Source organism: Melozone crissalis, unplaced genomic scaffold (assembly GCF_028551555.1).
Source record: "Melozone crissalis strain CALT ecotype California unplaced genomic scaffold, PUWL_Pcris_2 ptg000023l_1, whole genome shotgun sequence".
In the NCBI taxonomy this organism is placed as follows: Eukaryota; Metazoa; Chordata; class Aves; order Passeriformes; family Passerellidae; genus Melozone; species Melozone crissalis.
This window is the reverse complement of record NW_026535801.1, coordinates 35,545,006-35,561,266: the sequence shown is the minus strand read 5'-3', so window position 1 is coordinate 35,561,266 and position 16,261 is coordinate 35,545,006. Positions and strand designations below refer to the sequence as shown.

The 16,261-nt window shown below is 41.6% G+C and overlaps 1 protein-coding gene across 3 annotated transcripts in view; it reads right to left on the bottom strand.

The window, feature by feature from the left end:
• THSD7B (thrombospondin type 1 domain containing 7B) overlaps positions 1–16,261 on the bottom strand; it is a 299,304-nt gene that overhangs the window by 113,887 nt on the left and 169,156 nt on the right. For all 3 annotated transcript variants that reach the window (XM_054277755.1, XM_054277756.1, XM_054277758.1), the window contains exons 12-13: positions 11,728–11,860; positions 10,656–10,759 (exon numbers count right to left, since the gene is read on the bottom strand). In XM_054277755.1, the coding sequence (XP_054133730.1) occupies positions 10,656–10,759; positions 11,728–11,860 (237 nt within the window). The remainder of the gene's footprint in view (positions 1–10,655; positions 10,760–11,727; positions 11,861–16,261) is intronic.

Genomic DNA, 16,261 nt, shown 5'->3' with positions numbered 1-16,261 from the left:
GTTTGAATTTTCGTTCAGGGTTTTTTGGAGGGGATGTTGTTTACTTGTTTGGGTTTGTTGTTTTGTTTTTTTCCCAGGAGGTAAGAGGGGGAAGTCAAAACAATTGACAGAGTCCTTGAATGTTTCATTGATTTAAACAGGATCAACATTTCAACCCAGTATTGTCTATATCTCAAATTAAACCCCTTTGGTTCTACCATACTGTAAGAATAAACAACTGGTCTTCATTCCTCCAATTAATGGCTCTGGAATGTCTCAGAAACTGATAATCCACTTGACTGTCTCAGAAACTGATAATCCACTTGACCATTATGGACAAGAAAGAGGTTATTTGGCTAAAAACTGTGAAAGTAACATCTCTAGTGTTTTCCTGACAACTAATAGTATAAAAGCTTTTTTATTAAACTTGCTTATTTTTGGTAATGTTTCAAGCTTTTCTATTTAAAGTGTCTGTTTGAAAAAAAGTTCTCCTTAAGGCCATTTTCAAGAGACCTTGGATCTTATCCTGCTCAGTTCAGATGAATTTTTAACAATTTCCCTATGAACCACAGCAGCTTTGGCATGAATTGTCTTTGGAGTTGTAAACAGCACAACTGTGACATACAGGAAATTAAAATTTTATAAAAGCAAAAATAGATCTAAATCAGTACTGAATGAGCCTGCCTCCACATGGAGAGGTGAACAAGAAGGATGTGAAAGTGTTATATAAAATAGCAAACAAAAAGGGAGATCAACCAGGACACAAATGCCTCAAGAACAAAGGATGATTCAATTAAATTGAAAATCATCAAGAAATTAGAATTAGTTTGCTCACTGCAGGGTTACCCCATTGATCTGAGGTATGCCAGACACACATAGTGGCCAAAAACCAGCAACTAAAATGAGCTCATTTAAAATATTAAGGATTAGAAACCTTCATGTTTCAGGCTCTAAGTGAAGAAAACAGTGTTTTCGGATGAAGTGGCTCCTGTATTTCTGATAAAGAGCACACAGAAGACTCTCTGAACAGGTCTGCTTACAACCCACCCATGGCCACAGAAAAGATTGCTGTTTCAGTCTGTAACATCCTCTGCACAAGCCATGACGTCTCACCACCCAGGCCTACTGCTCACAGAATACTAATTTCTCAGGATTTGTGTGCCAAGTCTGAATCAACTGCTCATAACTAGGATTTTAAATCACTGGAAGCTAGTGCTAAAAACAAGCCATAATTGAGAGGGCCTGTCTCCAGTTTGAGGGAGAGATTGCCCTTCATTATGTCTCTCATTATGCCTTTCATCCTCCTGAGTAAGTCTCAGCACAGTTTGGATCTCCTTGGACCTCTTTCATCTACTCTACTCTGTTTAATGACAATCCATCATTTAAAAAAGGACCCCAAAAACGACTTTTGCCAACGATAGTTTCTTAGATCATACAGACTCCACACTAGATAAAAGAAATCTTGGGAGGACCAAAGAGAGCTGAACTTAATCAGAGGGATGAAAGACAAAATGAAAATCTATCTACCCTTACATTTAAAAAAGGAGTTTCCTTCAGATAAGACGATCTCAACTCTCTCCCTCTGTGCCTGTTAAATATGGTGTGAGCACTGTCAGATCCTGTGGGACTTTTATGACTGAGATGCTCCAGCAATTCCTGTAAATTGTACACATTTGTATGGTGCTGTCTGAGGTGACCGGGCCACTTCCTATTGATCTAAAACCCTTTTTCCCCCCTTCTTCCCTCCTTCCTCCTAATCAAGGCAGAAATACACAGCCTGGCAAGCTTTGATGTCCCTCTGCTTTACTTCTCATTATTTTGATCTTTTAACAATCCCTCTATTGGTACATGCCCTTAGTGTACATTTTCAGGGTTCGTGCCTTCTGGCTTCAAAAGACTGTTGTACTTGATTAAGGCTTTTTATTCCTTTCCCCCAGAAAACAAATGCTCTGTGTGGCACTAAGAGGCTGATATTTGTTTTGTTTTTCAGATATATAGTTAAGCTAGAGAGCCTGCTCATTCCCTTCTGCAGAGTGGAATATACTGTCCTGGTTTTGAAGGAAATCAAATACATGTAATTTATCTGATGCAGTCTTCATCATCTTTATTTTACGGAAAGTCTACAGATCATTGAGTTGCCTTTGGATAAAATGCTGCACTGTAGATTGCTGTCAGGACAAATTCTCTAAGAGTCTCCTCAATTTTTATGTTGCTGGCATAAGGCTACAGTGACAGAAATGACTCAGAGTCTCTCCTGCTATTAGTTCACGTCTATAAAGCAATGTCTTGCCAATTCTCCCCCTGCCTATGAAATACTCTTAGAGCAGCTGCACCTGAGGTGGAAGCTGGGCAGACCCAGGCTGAAATATAGTTTTAAGTGTCCTCTGATGCCTGCTGATATCCCCCATTAAAAACAGGAGGGCAGTCCACCATCACTCTTCTGTGAATAACCTGTCACTGGCAAACCAGTATCAATCTTTCTTCCCCTTGTCCTATCAACTCACACCCAAAGAAAGAAAAATTGATCTAGAGGAACATATTACCTGGAAGATCAGTGGGATGTAATACAATATGAGGACAAATTTCCATGTCCCACTGCAGTGCCCATGCACATTAGCATAGACACCTCTGCCACAGCACCAGGTTTTAAGAAATTTGCTCAGAATGATTTCTATAAAAACAGGTGATTTTATTTCTCATAAATTAAACTATAGGAATATCAAAGGCAGCCAAAATGCTCAGAGAGACTGGTCCACTATACCTTACATCGCCTCATCTGCACCCTCCCCTCCCCTCCTGCTCCCAGCCAATTCTAATGCTACAAAACTGAAATTAATCCCATGGAAAGTCTCTCTGGGAGAGGATACCTTCCTCATTCCACTGGTGCAGGGAAGGCTAAGAATGCATACATATATACATGCATGATATTAGTATGGCATTTTTGTCTCCCCCTCAATTTTTCCTTGTTTCCCCCTTTGTGAAACACTGACAGACATTTCTGCATGAAGCAAATCTATTATCAAATCTACAGTTAAAAACAGACCAAAGCTTATATGTAAACTGACAGAAATCTGACACAAGCAATCTGGACTCATGTAATCCCACATCCATACTGCAGTGATCATTCTCTCCATCTCCTGTGTGCAGATATACACAGTTCACTGAGAATGAAGATTAGTTTTAAATGCAAAACCAAGGGTAAGGTTTCATTAAGCTCAAGAGATTTTAATTTGTTCAGTGCTATTCACCAGAGGTAGATTTCTAAATACTTAATTTCTTTCTGTTAATGAAATTTGGATATTTTGAAAAAAAAAGGTTTCTAATCTATTCTGAATCTACTGGCAAACCAGGAATTGGAATTACTCAAGAGAAAGTTTTGGTGTTTTTACCTGACCTCAACTGTTTGTCATTACTTATAGTGGCAGAAGGTGTTATGGAACAAAAATAAAAGGGCGGATTGCGTATAAAATAGATTCTGTTTTATGCAACAGAAGAATAAATTTCAGGAACTTGGAGATGCAAAGGAAAATGTAAGCAAAACATAATTTTATGATGGGTGTTCTTTCACCACAGGATAATGCCAAATATAAGTCTGAATTCCAGACTTTCCTCTACAGTACTGCTGCCCACCTTTCTACAGTGCAAGTGCTGCATTTTACATTTTTCTCTTTAATGAAAATTTCACTTTTCTGATTTCAGAGCATGCTCAAATTTATCCAACACGTATTTCTGGTCTGCCCTTCAAAGTACACATGATTTGCAGTTACCCAGATGTGTTACAGATGTGCTCTCCAGTTCATCATCCACACTGTTAGTGACAGCACTGATGGCAGTCCAGGGTGTGTGTGCCCCGTGGGAAGCTGTCAGGATCTGATCAGAAGCCATCTGAAACAGCCTTCCTGACTGACAGCAAATAGCTGATAACAGAGCTTGGATTGGGATTTTTCAACAAGTTGCACAAGCACCTCACCCTGCATTTCTCTAGGTCATACTTTGGTACTGCACATGGGAGGGTTTCATGTGGGACTGGACTCAATGTCTTCCTGAAGTTAAGGAATATTATCTGTGCTGCTTTTCACTTACCTTACTGCCTGACCTCCAGCCCACTGCCTTGTCTAGGAAAGAACTCAGATTATCAAAAGCAAGAATAGTGAATCAATTATAGTTTGGCTGTTTCTTACCCTCCAAGTACTCTCCGTGTGCTTTTAAGCTAAAAATTGCATTATCAGCAAGAAGAGGAAAACAACACAACACATCTTTGTGAGTTTGCAATATGATATAGAGGAATTATATCTGTAAAGTGTTGGTGAAGCCAACAGGGCAGGCATGGCTGATAAACAGACCAAGGCTCTTCATTCTGGAAAGACAATCTCCTTCCTAAGCCTCAGTGCCATCCTAGGTAAACTCTGCTTCACGTTCTTTTCAAATGTATCTCAAACAAGACTCAGCTCCTGACTGTTAATTATTTCCCCCCTCAATTATTTGCTCCCAATGCCACCAGCTGCCAGGCAGGTGTCTTCCAGACCAGGACTGTGGCTGGGACCACTCAAGTTCAGCTCTGTTTGTGTCCCTGTAACCCCTGTTACACCCTAGACCAGAACCACCAGGAAAAACACTGACCAACAAATGAACACCCAGCATTCCTCAGAATAAAGCTCAAGGTGCCATTGTCCTACCTGCCCTACCTGCTCCCTAATACTGGAGGGAACCGCTGGTGACAGGTGAGCTGCTGTCAGCTGGACAGAGTGACACAGGACTGCACCAAGAGCCCTGCTCAAAAAACATCACCACCAAACTGAAGCAGGTGAGTCTCTGCCACGTTTACTGTCATAATTGCATTCCTTGTAAACTTCAGGTTATCACATTGCCTTCAGCCTGTAAACTGTCACAAGATTCTAATAGGTACCTCCTGAAATTGGTAATTCTGTGCAAAAGCATTCTGCAACTCAAATCACATTGATGTGTTCATTTAGCTAATCAGCAGTTATATTAACAATCTACAAAACAGAAAATAAGAACTGTTCGGTGACTTACCTTATGAGCAAAAAAAAAAAGTAACACTGATGTTTTTTTGATGGCACATCTCATTATAAAGAGGTTACCATAAAATAATTGCAGGAGAAACAACAAGAGTATATATGGCCATTATATTGAGTTACTTGTGGATAATACATCAGATAATATAGCTAAAGGATGCCTGTTTGAAATATTTCTGTAGATACCATCTTAACGGGCTATATCTAAACTCATCCTTTCATCTTGCTTAATATGATGCATTAACTTGGTCACTATTAGACTTGTGATCACAGTACTGCCTAAGTTTTATATAAGACTTCACTAGAACTATCACTGTATTTAGACATACTCAGGAAACTCAGATAGCAGATTGTTACCATTTTTTTCTTATGACTATTTTCTCTTGGTCTGAATCAGCCTAAAACCAGCCTGGTCTGCAATGTCCCTACAGCTATCAGAAAGGTCCAGAGCAAGAGCCAGAAACCTGCAATGAAGGAGACAGGAATCTTAAATTGCCCAAGTCTGGTGCTGCCTGCATCCCACGTTTTCACTGTCAATTCATACATCAACTTTTCAACTGTAACAGATTATATTTAACACTAACCATCTTCGCAAAATCCATGTGGTGTGAATTTACAACCCAGCTAAAGCAGGAAAGGAAATGCATCCTGTGTGGTCTGACAGTAGAGCAAGCAAATGAAATACACCCCAGAGATGCTCAATGGGGCTTTCCAGGATTGATCTGCCCCGTGACCTCCGGTGAGACAGGGAGAGTTCTGTTCTCCAAAGGTAAGGAATAGCTTCTTATTACTGCATTGGTGAGTGTGCATTGTTGTTTTCCTGTACATAAATCAATAAACTATCTCTAAAAATATTTCCTGCTCTGTGTCACAGCATTTCTGTATTCTTGAGATGGGGAGCTACAGCTCTGAGAAGGACTTACTGTCTCATTAACAGGGGGAAATATGGTCAAACACTCCAAATGAATCAAAGCAAAGTGGCAGGAGCAGGAGAAATAAGACATGGCATTTTCCATTGCTGCACCTTCTCCCTGCTTTTGGAAAACAGCTTGTTTTTTCATCATCATGTTGTCAGTGTATTTCCAGGACCAGTTTTTAAAGCAGAGTCTCATTAGACCCGTCTGGTCTTTAATACATGTCTGTTTACATCACCAATGGCGTTTGAAGCAACCTTCAAAGACATTTGCTTAAAACAGGCTTTCCATCCACTAATTAAACCTGAACAATCCCTTGTAATCAGCAACACATTTTTCCCCAAAAACTGTGTGTCCCAGGTAGCTCTTCATGCCAGCACTGAAAGGAGAGGTCATTCCTGAAGGATCCTCCATCACAAATATCCAAAACAAGGGAAAGTCACCAAACAGCACCTGAAGAAGCAGCAATTCTCATGAAACCATGGAATGGTCTGAATTGGAAACCATCCAGATCATCTCGTTCCACCTCTGCCATGGGCGATGACACCTTCCACTATTCCAGGATTGATCTCTGAACACTTCAGAGATGGAGGCATCCACAACATCTCAGGGCATCCTGTGCCAGGGCCTAACCACTCTCAAAGGTAAGACTTTCTTCCAGCTCTACTTTTTGTCAGTTTAAAACCACTCTCCCTTGCCCTATCACTCCACACCCTCTCCACCTCTCTTGAAGGGGCTGTAAGGGGCTCCAACATCTCCCTGGAGCCTTCTCTTCTCTAGGCTGACCAACCCCAGCCTGCCTTCATAACAGAGGTTCTTGAGTCTTCTGAGCATCTCTGTGATTTCCCCTGGATCTGCTCCAGCAGGTCCACATCCTTCTCATGTCAAGGACCCAGAGCTGGATGCAGAGCTCCAAGTGGGGTCTCAGAGTGGGGCAGAGGGGCAAAATCCCCTCCCTCATCTGCTGCCCACACTGCTTTGGATGCAGCCCAGGACAAGGTTGGGTGCTCTGGGCTTCAGGTGCACATTGCCATCTCTGAGCTCCTCATCAACCAACACTCCCAAGTCCTTCCTCCCAGGGCTGCTCTCACTCCATGCTTCACCCAGCCTGTATTTCTGCTTGGGATTGTCCTCACCCCTGTGTGGGACCTTTTCTCACAATCTTGACATCTCCTAGTAAATTAGTCCCTGGTGGAGGCAAATGACAGCTGTACAGCAACACAAAAGCTTGCAGAGATCCTCATTTACTGATAGTAATGTTGTCTTATGTAACTGTCAAGCAACATCCTCACCCTGTTTTATTTGAGTGCCCTATCTTGGGGGCTTTTTGCCAATCATGCCTCAACTAAGTTTAAATAACTATATTTATTAGTTCTAAAGGCTACCTTTCTCTTTCCTGTGGCACTGCTTGCTGAATAAGTTAGTCCATTGAAGCTGACATAAAAAATGAAAGGCTATTGTAATTAGTGTAATATCTTTCCAAGAAAAAACCATAAAAAACTGCAGCTTCATCTGTCATCTCCTTGGCTATTCTGCTTATTATTCACAGACAAACTCCGATATCTTCTGCATATTATGCAGTACGTTTACTTGCAATTTCAGTGAAAATGCTCATGGAACAGGATCTCTAAGTAACTATCTCAGAATCTAGCCAAGAGAAAGAACAGAGCTTGAAAGTCATTTCAAACCTCATTTTCCATCAGTACAGTAATTGTCCTAAATAGGTACACATAAACACATACTTTTTTTTTCCTTTAGAAATAATTTATATGAATTCAACGTTCTTATATAATTGGCTAGATATGACAGTCACTGAAAACTAAAATCCTCTTTTTTATACGACAGGGTATGGAGAGAAAAAAAAAGCTAAAAATGGATGCTCCAAGGAACAGTGAGACTGATTATCTTCAGAAGTAAAAGGGTAATTGCTGTCACACAGCAAAAAAGGAACCAGCCAAATTCATATGAATACTCTTTGGAGAAGAAGCACTTACTGGCTAGAGATGCTGTATTTCATGTAATGCAATTACTGTGTGGAGTGGTGGTGATACCTCGAATGCAAGCTCATTCACAGGATGCCTGAATATTGCAGGAAGGCAGCAACTATCTCTTACACCTGGGATTCTTCCAGTGATGGCCCAGATTCCCCTCAAACATCCACAGACTCACAGTATCATACAAGGAAATTTAGGACACAAGGGGCCTCTGAGGATCCAGTGCCTGCTCCAAGCAGGGTCAATCTCCAAGTTAGAAAGGGCTGCTCAAGACCTTTTTTCGTTGAGTGTTCAGTATCTCCAAGATATCTACAGTCTCTCTGGGTAACTTGGGAGTTTCTCTCACTCCAGCCTCTGACTTTTCTTCTGTTAATCCACTGTGCATCTCTGGTAAGTGTGGCTCCATCTCACCTGTGAACTCCACACTAGACTCTCTTCCAGGCTGAATAAACCGAAATCCCCAGCCTCACCTCACATGGTAATTCAAAAATTGTCCAAAACCCCCTTCCAGTGAAGAATGACAGGATCAGAAGTCCTCCAGGGTCGAGGTTTACAAGCTGAAGAGCCCCTGCAAGGCATGTAAGCAAACATCTCCCCTGCCTAAAGGACTGCTCCCTGACAACACAGAGCACCTCTGCACACTCCTGAGGAGCTCAAGTACCAGCAAGGAGAGGTATTAACAAAACCTTTATGAAATTTTCTCTTACTAAACACTTCTACAGATAAGATACAGAACTGCTGAAAACCCAGCAGCTTCTTCTCCTGACACAGCATGGTCAGAGTTAGCAGCTGGGTTTCAGCTGCCTTCTCTGTGGAGATCACTCCTCCTGTTCATACAAAATATCTTTAAAAATCTTCTTCCATTGGTTTCATCAGAGATCTCCTTTTTCTGAGACCTCACTCATCTATAATAATACCCAGAAGAGTGGTTCTATCACTATATGTAATTATGAAAACCGAAGCTGTTACAAAAGCCACAGTTAATTACAAAAAAGTGAACGTGGCACTGAAACTATTTTTGCTTAAATTCACCCAGGTAGGTTTTTCACAATTACCCTAGAACAGCACATAGCCTAGGTAATTACTGGAGGGCTCTCCATACAGTAAAAGTAAGTGTGATACTCTTCTATTATACTTCTAATTCTGTCATAGTAAGATTAACACAAAGTTCATGCACCTACTAGAACATCAAGATTACCATCCCTCCACACAGACTGAACAATACAATTTACAGATTTGAAAACCTTGTGGAAAGGTTTGTGGTCAAAACCTAGTTAAAGATATTTACTCCTTTGAGTTTTAGTTTAAAACACATTTCTTCTTCCAGATACATCCCACATACTGTCAGGGCTTTTCTTTCTTTTCCTTTGTTTCCAAATTATATAAGAAATTCATTTCATCTTTAAAGAATAGCTTCTGCCTTTGTGAAGGAGTTAATTATTATGTCAAGTTTCCTCAGTTAGCATACCTGTATAGCAATTTTTTTTCAATAAAAATAATCTTTTGTTAAAGGTTTCATTGTATTTTCCAGGAGAATGATAACAACCACATCTCCAGCCATCTGCAGGCACCACGACAGACTGATGCATACTCTGAACATTCTTCTCAACACTTCTGCTCAGACAATGGGACCACTAATTTCTAAGTGCTTAATTATGCCAAGGGCAGGAGCCCAAAGCCTTTACCCATGCTGAATTTCTTCAACAGTCTTAATGAAAATCAGGCCGCAGGCAAATCATTAGTAAAATTCAAAATCATGAGGAAATTATCCTTTCCATTTTTAGCACAAAGAATGGATTACTTCATAAAGGCCTATAGATAATTCATTTAAAGCTCACACACTTCAGCTTTAGGCAGAAAAGCAGGTTAAGATATTTGAACATCAAGCACAGATCTCCTCCTATACTCCAAGCTATTGTGTTAGTGGTACTTTAATGCCCAGAACAGCAGAACAACTCTATAAAGGAAGCAGTTCCAAACACTTTATTTTCTAAATGTCCTAGGTTGACTATATGATGCTTTTATCCCCAATTGTCATGTTCTGTTTATGCTGAATAATAAGTTTTGCACCTTTAGATGTTTTCCAGAGAGCAAAGTGGGGAGAGAAGAAGCAGCAGTTTGTTTTCATACACTGCACTCACTCCTCCACATTCCTGCTCCTGACTGTTGTCTGTGGATGGACAGACAGCGGGACAGAGCTCTCCTTTGCAGTTAGTTAGTTTAGCTAGCTGAGGCAAAGAAGTTCCCTAGACTGTAGTTTTTTCCTTTTTCCCTTTTCCTTGGACCTGTTTAAAGCTGCTCTGGACTGAACACCAGCACAGCACCGGCAGCTCCACCTGAGGCCCACTGGGCCGGGCCTGGGCCGCGACATTTCCAGCACTGAGGGACTGATCAGAGACTGAGTGAGCTGAGCTACAGCCCATGGAGGGATTTCCTCAGTTTGTCATCTCTTTTGGAGCAGCAAAGGGTTTTATTGATTAGGTTTTATTGCTTAATAAACAGGTTTTTTCACTTTTCTCCAAAGAAGTATTTTCTCTCGGACTGGTTGTGAGGAGGGGCCAATTGAATCTGCTTTCCTAGAGGAGCCCGTTTGGGGGTTCTCTCCCAAATTTGCCCTGAACCAGAAGAGTAAAGTACTTCAGTTAATTTCCAAATTACCTACTGCAAAAGAGCAAAGACACAAATGCCATGTGCAGCACCTTTAGCTCTGGGGGCAGGATGGAGACTCTTACCCCTGGACTGCAGGCCGTGCCCGCATGCCTCGCTCTGCCCCAGCGGGCCCTGGCGCACCGAGGCTGGCACCAGCACACAGGGGCTCCAGCGGTGGCTCTTCCACCTGCAGCAGAACAGCCAACAATGAAGCACTTCAAACTGGAAAACAGGGAACAAATCTCAGCACAAAATCCAGTTACCCATCATTTGGAGTCACAAAGCTGTAATTACTCCTGACACAAGCACCGGGAACTGGATTTCAGATGCCAGGTTCACCTTCTAGGAAGTCGCATCCTTGTCCAACAAGGTTCCCCTTTCTCATCTTGCAGGGCATGTTTCAAAGTTAGGTAACATACAAAGTTAGGAAATAGCTCCAGTGGGCTTTGTCACCAGGCTGTCCTCCTGCTCTCATACAGCTGATGTTGTTCCCAGTCTGCTTTCCATGCTCACAGCCATGGCATCAGGCAGAGGAGAGCATTTTGTCCCCTGCCTGGCACTGCCTTCAGCTCCACACTCTGCTCCAGGACCACCTTCCATGGGATGTGCAGGCTGGAGATTCATATGCAAAGATATAATGGCTTTTCTATTTACTAATACTGCACAACAGATGGACCACAGAATCTTAATGAAGAGCAGTGAGTAACTGCTCTATAGTATTATTTGTCTAATTAGAACTTTTTAAGTGTGTACTATTCACTGGAGTGAGAGTACCAGGGGAAAAGACAAGAGTTTTTGCAATAACCATGCAATTATGATTCAGGCACTCTAGGGCTTGTGGTCCCAAAATAGCTTACGTTGATTTTTAGATACAATGAGGGGGGAGTTCCCAGTAACAGCTTCCTTACACAGATCAGACCCTGAGGTTACTATTTCTAGGAGCTGTGTCTGTTGGTGCTTGTTCTGATGATGTCAGATCTACTGAAATCTCCAGCTTGAGCTCTACTTTTACACATTTTGCAAGGTACACTATTTGTTTTAAACTCTGCATTTTCCAAAATTGTGTTATTTTCTGGTGAAAATTGTGCAGGACAAGAGTCGTTTCTGGAGAAGGGAACACCCCCTAGAGACAGATTCCATGCTAACAGTTTTTACCTATACACTGGACAGATGGGAACATCTTCACATTCTCTTTCCTCATACAAGGTGTCTGGACATGGCTGTCCCCCATTCGCAGAATCCTGAAGGATGATCCTGTACCGGGACTGCCTAACTGCAGTGGCATTGCCTGTAAAGCAAAAACAAAAAAAAATAAATTGTCTTTCAGACACAGTTGTCATCCCAAGTTAATGATTTAGCTGCCTTGGTTAGAAACATGCTCTATGTTTCATTTATATTTTGAAACTATGAGCATTCTAACATTTGTCCCTTTAAAATTATCAGTAGTTCAGCAGGACAGCAGCTGGAAGGATGATAAATCAACAGCCTAAGAAATGCATCAAAAAGCATCTGTTTAACAGAACACCAAATCAAGTAAGACAATAAATAAATAAGAAAATAAACACTTTAACTGAAAAAAGAATAAAAGCCAAAGAAACAAACTGTCATAAAGGAAGGTTTTGTTTCTAAGAACACATTCTGGGGGTCTCAGGCTGCTACCAGTAACCCATCTTTATGGCTCTAGAAATCAGAGATGATAACTTCTGATGGGAAAACCATTGCAACCAACAGAGGCTAACTCCCTACTTAACCTGAGTTGATGCAAGACCAATCCATCTAGGAACACAGTTCACAAAATCCATGCACAGAATGCAGCAGGAATGACAAGAACAAGATTTATTTATTTGTCTCTACAGCTAAAGGAAACACAATCCTTGGCTGTGTAAGAGGTAAGAGCAAAATGAGAGCTGGGTTAACCAGTGCATATGGCATTCTCTGGGTACTGTACTCACACTTCAAAAACAGGTGCTAGAAAAGTGAAAAGGGATCTCAGGAGAACTCCTTAATGGATGTTACAGACCCTGTAAAAAGCTTTAAATAATGGACTTCATCAAATATGTCTGAAAGAGGAAAGCAGAGTGGGCCAATAAGACCACTGTGAGTATTATTTTTCCAGCCAAAGTTGCAGCAGCAAAATAACAATGTAGTAGAATGGAAGGAAAACTTAGAAGTCACATCATGAACACAAAGAACAAGCACAGATCCAAGAAAAAAGTTGACTTTAAAAATACCAAGTCACACAAGCTTCCACTGGCACATGTGCCACCCCTGAGAGATCACTGCAAGGGACACTGCACTGGCAGGAGGCTGCTCAGCACAGCTGCTGCCCTGGTGCAGGAAAAGCACATCCAGAGAGATCCTCTCCTGCTGCTTTCACAGCCATACCTGAGGCAGCTCTACAGCTTCCACAGCCTCCTTTCACAGCCTGATCTGCTGCCTGTAAAGCCTCACTAAGAGCCTGTTCTTAAAACCTAGCCCACACCATCACTCCTGGAAATTAAACTTTTTCATCTTCTGTCCACTACATGAAGAAAATAGTTTATACCTGTCAACTAATGCATAACATTTACAAAATTGCAACGGCTTGCATCCATCCTAAGTGCTCCCCTCTCTAAACTAAGCAAATCCAGCTTTGTAGATCCAATTCAATTCCTCTCATTGCTCACTTTCACACTGTGCCCAAGGACCTGCAGCCTCCCCAGGGCACAGTGCAGTGACCCCTCAGGGGTCTCACATACAACATGCCTGGAATTTGACAAGCCTGGTGTGAGTGTCAGCATTTCTAACTGCTGACTTCCATTCATTTTGTAGTCCATTACATCTCCAGAGGTGCCTGAGGCCACAAAGACTATTTAGGGAGCAGAGCATGTGACACACAGAGTCAGACCAGGAAAGCTGGGACTCTTCAGCTTGGAGAGAAGGCTCACAGGATCTCATCAGTGTGTATCAATACACTACAACAGGCAGTAAAGGAGACACAGACTACTTTCACTGTGATATCTTTCAAGCAGCTGAGTACCCATTTAAGAGTGATTTAATTTAAGTCACTGTTCCTCAGCTTCCTGATAAAAGTTTAATGTGTCAAAAATCTACCACTTCCCTTAATTAGAACAGCTACTCTGTCAAAAAAAAGAAGAGATTAAATTCATTGGGCACAATTTGTGCTCAATAAATCCTTACTGGCCAGTTTATTACAATCTGATTCTTGAAATGTTTATATCTTGAGTAATAACTTGCTCTTGTGGCTTTCTACATAACAAAGCTAGGGTGAGTAATCTACAATTTTCTTGACCTTTTTTTTTGGAGGAGCAGAGGTGAGAGGGAGACTTTTGGTTCGGTCTGCCATGTTATTACTGAGTTTTAGTTTTTTATGACTTAATTTCTCACCCATGAGAGAGTCACTTGATGCTCTGGCATTACTTTACTACTTCCTTCTTATTCACACAACCCCAATGACATGGGAACAGCTACTCATTGGAAACATTCCTTTTCTCCTGGCTGCAGACAGGAAACAATGGCAACAACTCCACATTCCCCATGTTGTACCTCCCCCATTTCTCAGAATGTACATTTCATTCAGTTCCCCTTGATTTTTAATCCATTTATGCAATTTTCACTGTCTAATATCCTCCAGCTTAGTTTGCATTCTTAATTCTAATCTTTGTGAAACACAGTGAGAATCAAAAAGGAAACCAGATCCTGAACAGCTCTGACAGTAAGACAAAAAAGAGCTTCTCTAGATGTGTGTGGTGCTCCTCTTGATGGTTTGAACCTGAAACTTGCAAATCACATACAGACCTACACATGCCTTGCTCCCAGTGCTACTGGCTTGCTATTAGCACAGTTTCAAAATAGGAGCTACAGTCCAGGAGGGCTTCAGCCCCTTGGAGAAGCTCTCTTGGAGCTTCCAGGTCTTCTGTACTCCTGTCTGCATAGAACAAGTTCCAAGAGGTGTAGATACCAATTTCTGCAGTTTGTTGAAGTCTATTTTTTTTTCTAATGTCTTGTTGATATTGCCATCCTTCCTTTCCAAGAACCATGAACTCTATCACTTTGTGATGATTTTCATTCAAATTATCTACCACCATTTGAATCTTACCCATTTCCTTCCTATTAATCAGTACCAAATCTAAATGAGCTTCCCACAGTCATTTTCTCCACCTCAAGAAACTAAATTATCCTCAACATTTATTGCACCTTACTAAAACCCCATTTTCAAAATTGAATTTCCACCCTGGCTTTTCGATAGCATTCCTTATAAATGCTAATGAGCATAATTTCTATATTTCAGTTAAAACTGCCTGATTTTTCCAGAGTACCAGCACTATGGAGGTCTGTCCTTTTAAAGCCAAACTGATTTCCAGCATGGCTATGACCGTTTGCCCTCCTGAAAAAAAGTCAAGCCTCAAGATCTTAGGACCATCTTAACTTCTCTGTCCTTGACTTTGCAACTCAGATAATGCTGTTTGAGAATTTCAGGGATGTCTTAACTCTGCTTCCACTTTCCTCTCTTGCGCCACCAGCCTCCATTCTCCTCCCTTACAGAGCCACACAACTCCTACCAAACCCACTCTTACTCCTCCCTGATCTTGCATCCTTCCTTCCTCTGCCTGTCACCCCCAGGGCTCACAGAGCTGCACCACCATTCTCAGGTGAGGAAAAAAAATCCCTTTTCACTCCTGGAACATGTGCTGTACCAGGTCCAGCTTCCCCAGAAAACATCCAGCTTCTGATCCTGAGGAGATGGAAAGCCAGAGTCTGGTCAACATGAGATTCTGCTCACACAAAAAAAATGGACAAAATTTCTGAGATTTTCTGGGATTTTAGTCACCAAAATCAGTGCCATCTCCAATACCTTTGTAGAGATAAGAGCTCTTAAGTCTTCCACTTTGACCAGTTCTTGTTTTGTGTTTATGAGGATTGGAAGTGGCAGATCATGGACTCTCTGACACAAGGTAGAGGTTGTTGGAATTTCTTATTGTGGCACACCATGCATCTTATCCACTTTTACCCCATCTCATTTCAAATCTGATTTAAGGCATGGGAAAAAATAACACAGTTACTATCTAACATTTCATGTAAACTTGCTTAGAGAATTAAGTAACTGAAATTTCTAACCTTCCTCCTGGACAGCCAATGCCCAGAAGAGAAGAGGTACTTACAGGTACCATCTATTTTCAGAAGGAAGATGAAAAATGTTATTTATTGTTAGTTGTTTGCTTTTTTTAATCTCCCTGTTTTAAATCTATGCTGACAGACCAGGGAGTACCTCATCCATGCTGAAAGCAGTTACCTCTCCAGGCCACCTTCACCCCAGGGAAAGCAAGTGACAGAGGAAAATCCACCTGCTGCTCATTCAAACCACTTCATATCCACCACCCTACTGCTCCTTTGATTCTGATTTCAATCCATCCTCAAAGCCCAGGTAAAACAGACAGATTGCAGTAGACAGTTGCCACCTGTAAGTATCTGAAATGGCAGAGAATCAATAACTTGCAACAAGCTCCCTGCTCCTGCCTCCCCAACAGGTGCTGGGACTCAGTGGCACTTCCTTTGTGAATTATGTTGTCCACCCATCTGTTACCGCCCTGAGTTCAGTGCTGTCTGCCCTCCTGAGGCAGCAGATAATCTTCTGCCAGAAGACAGACGGTTGTCTGATGACATTTAAATGTAGGGAAAATGTCGGCTT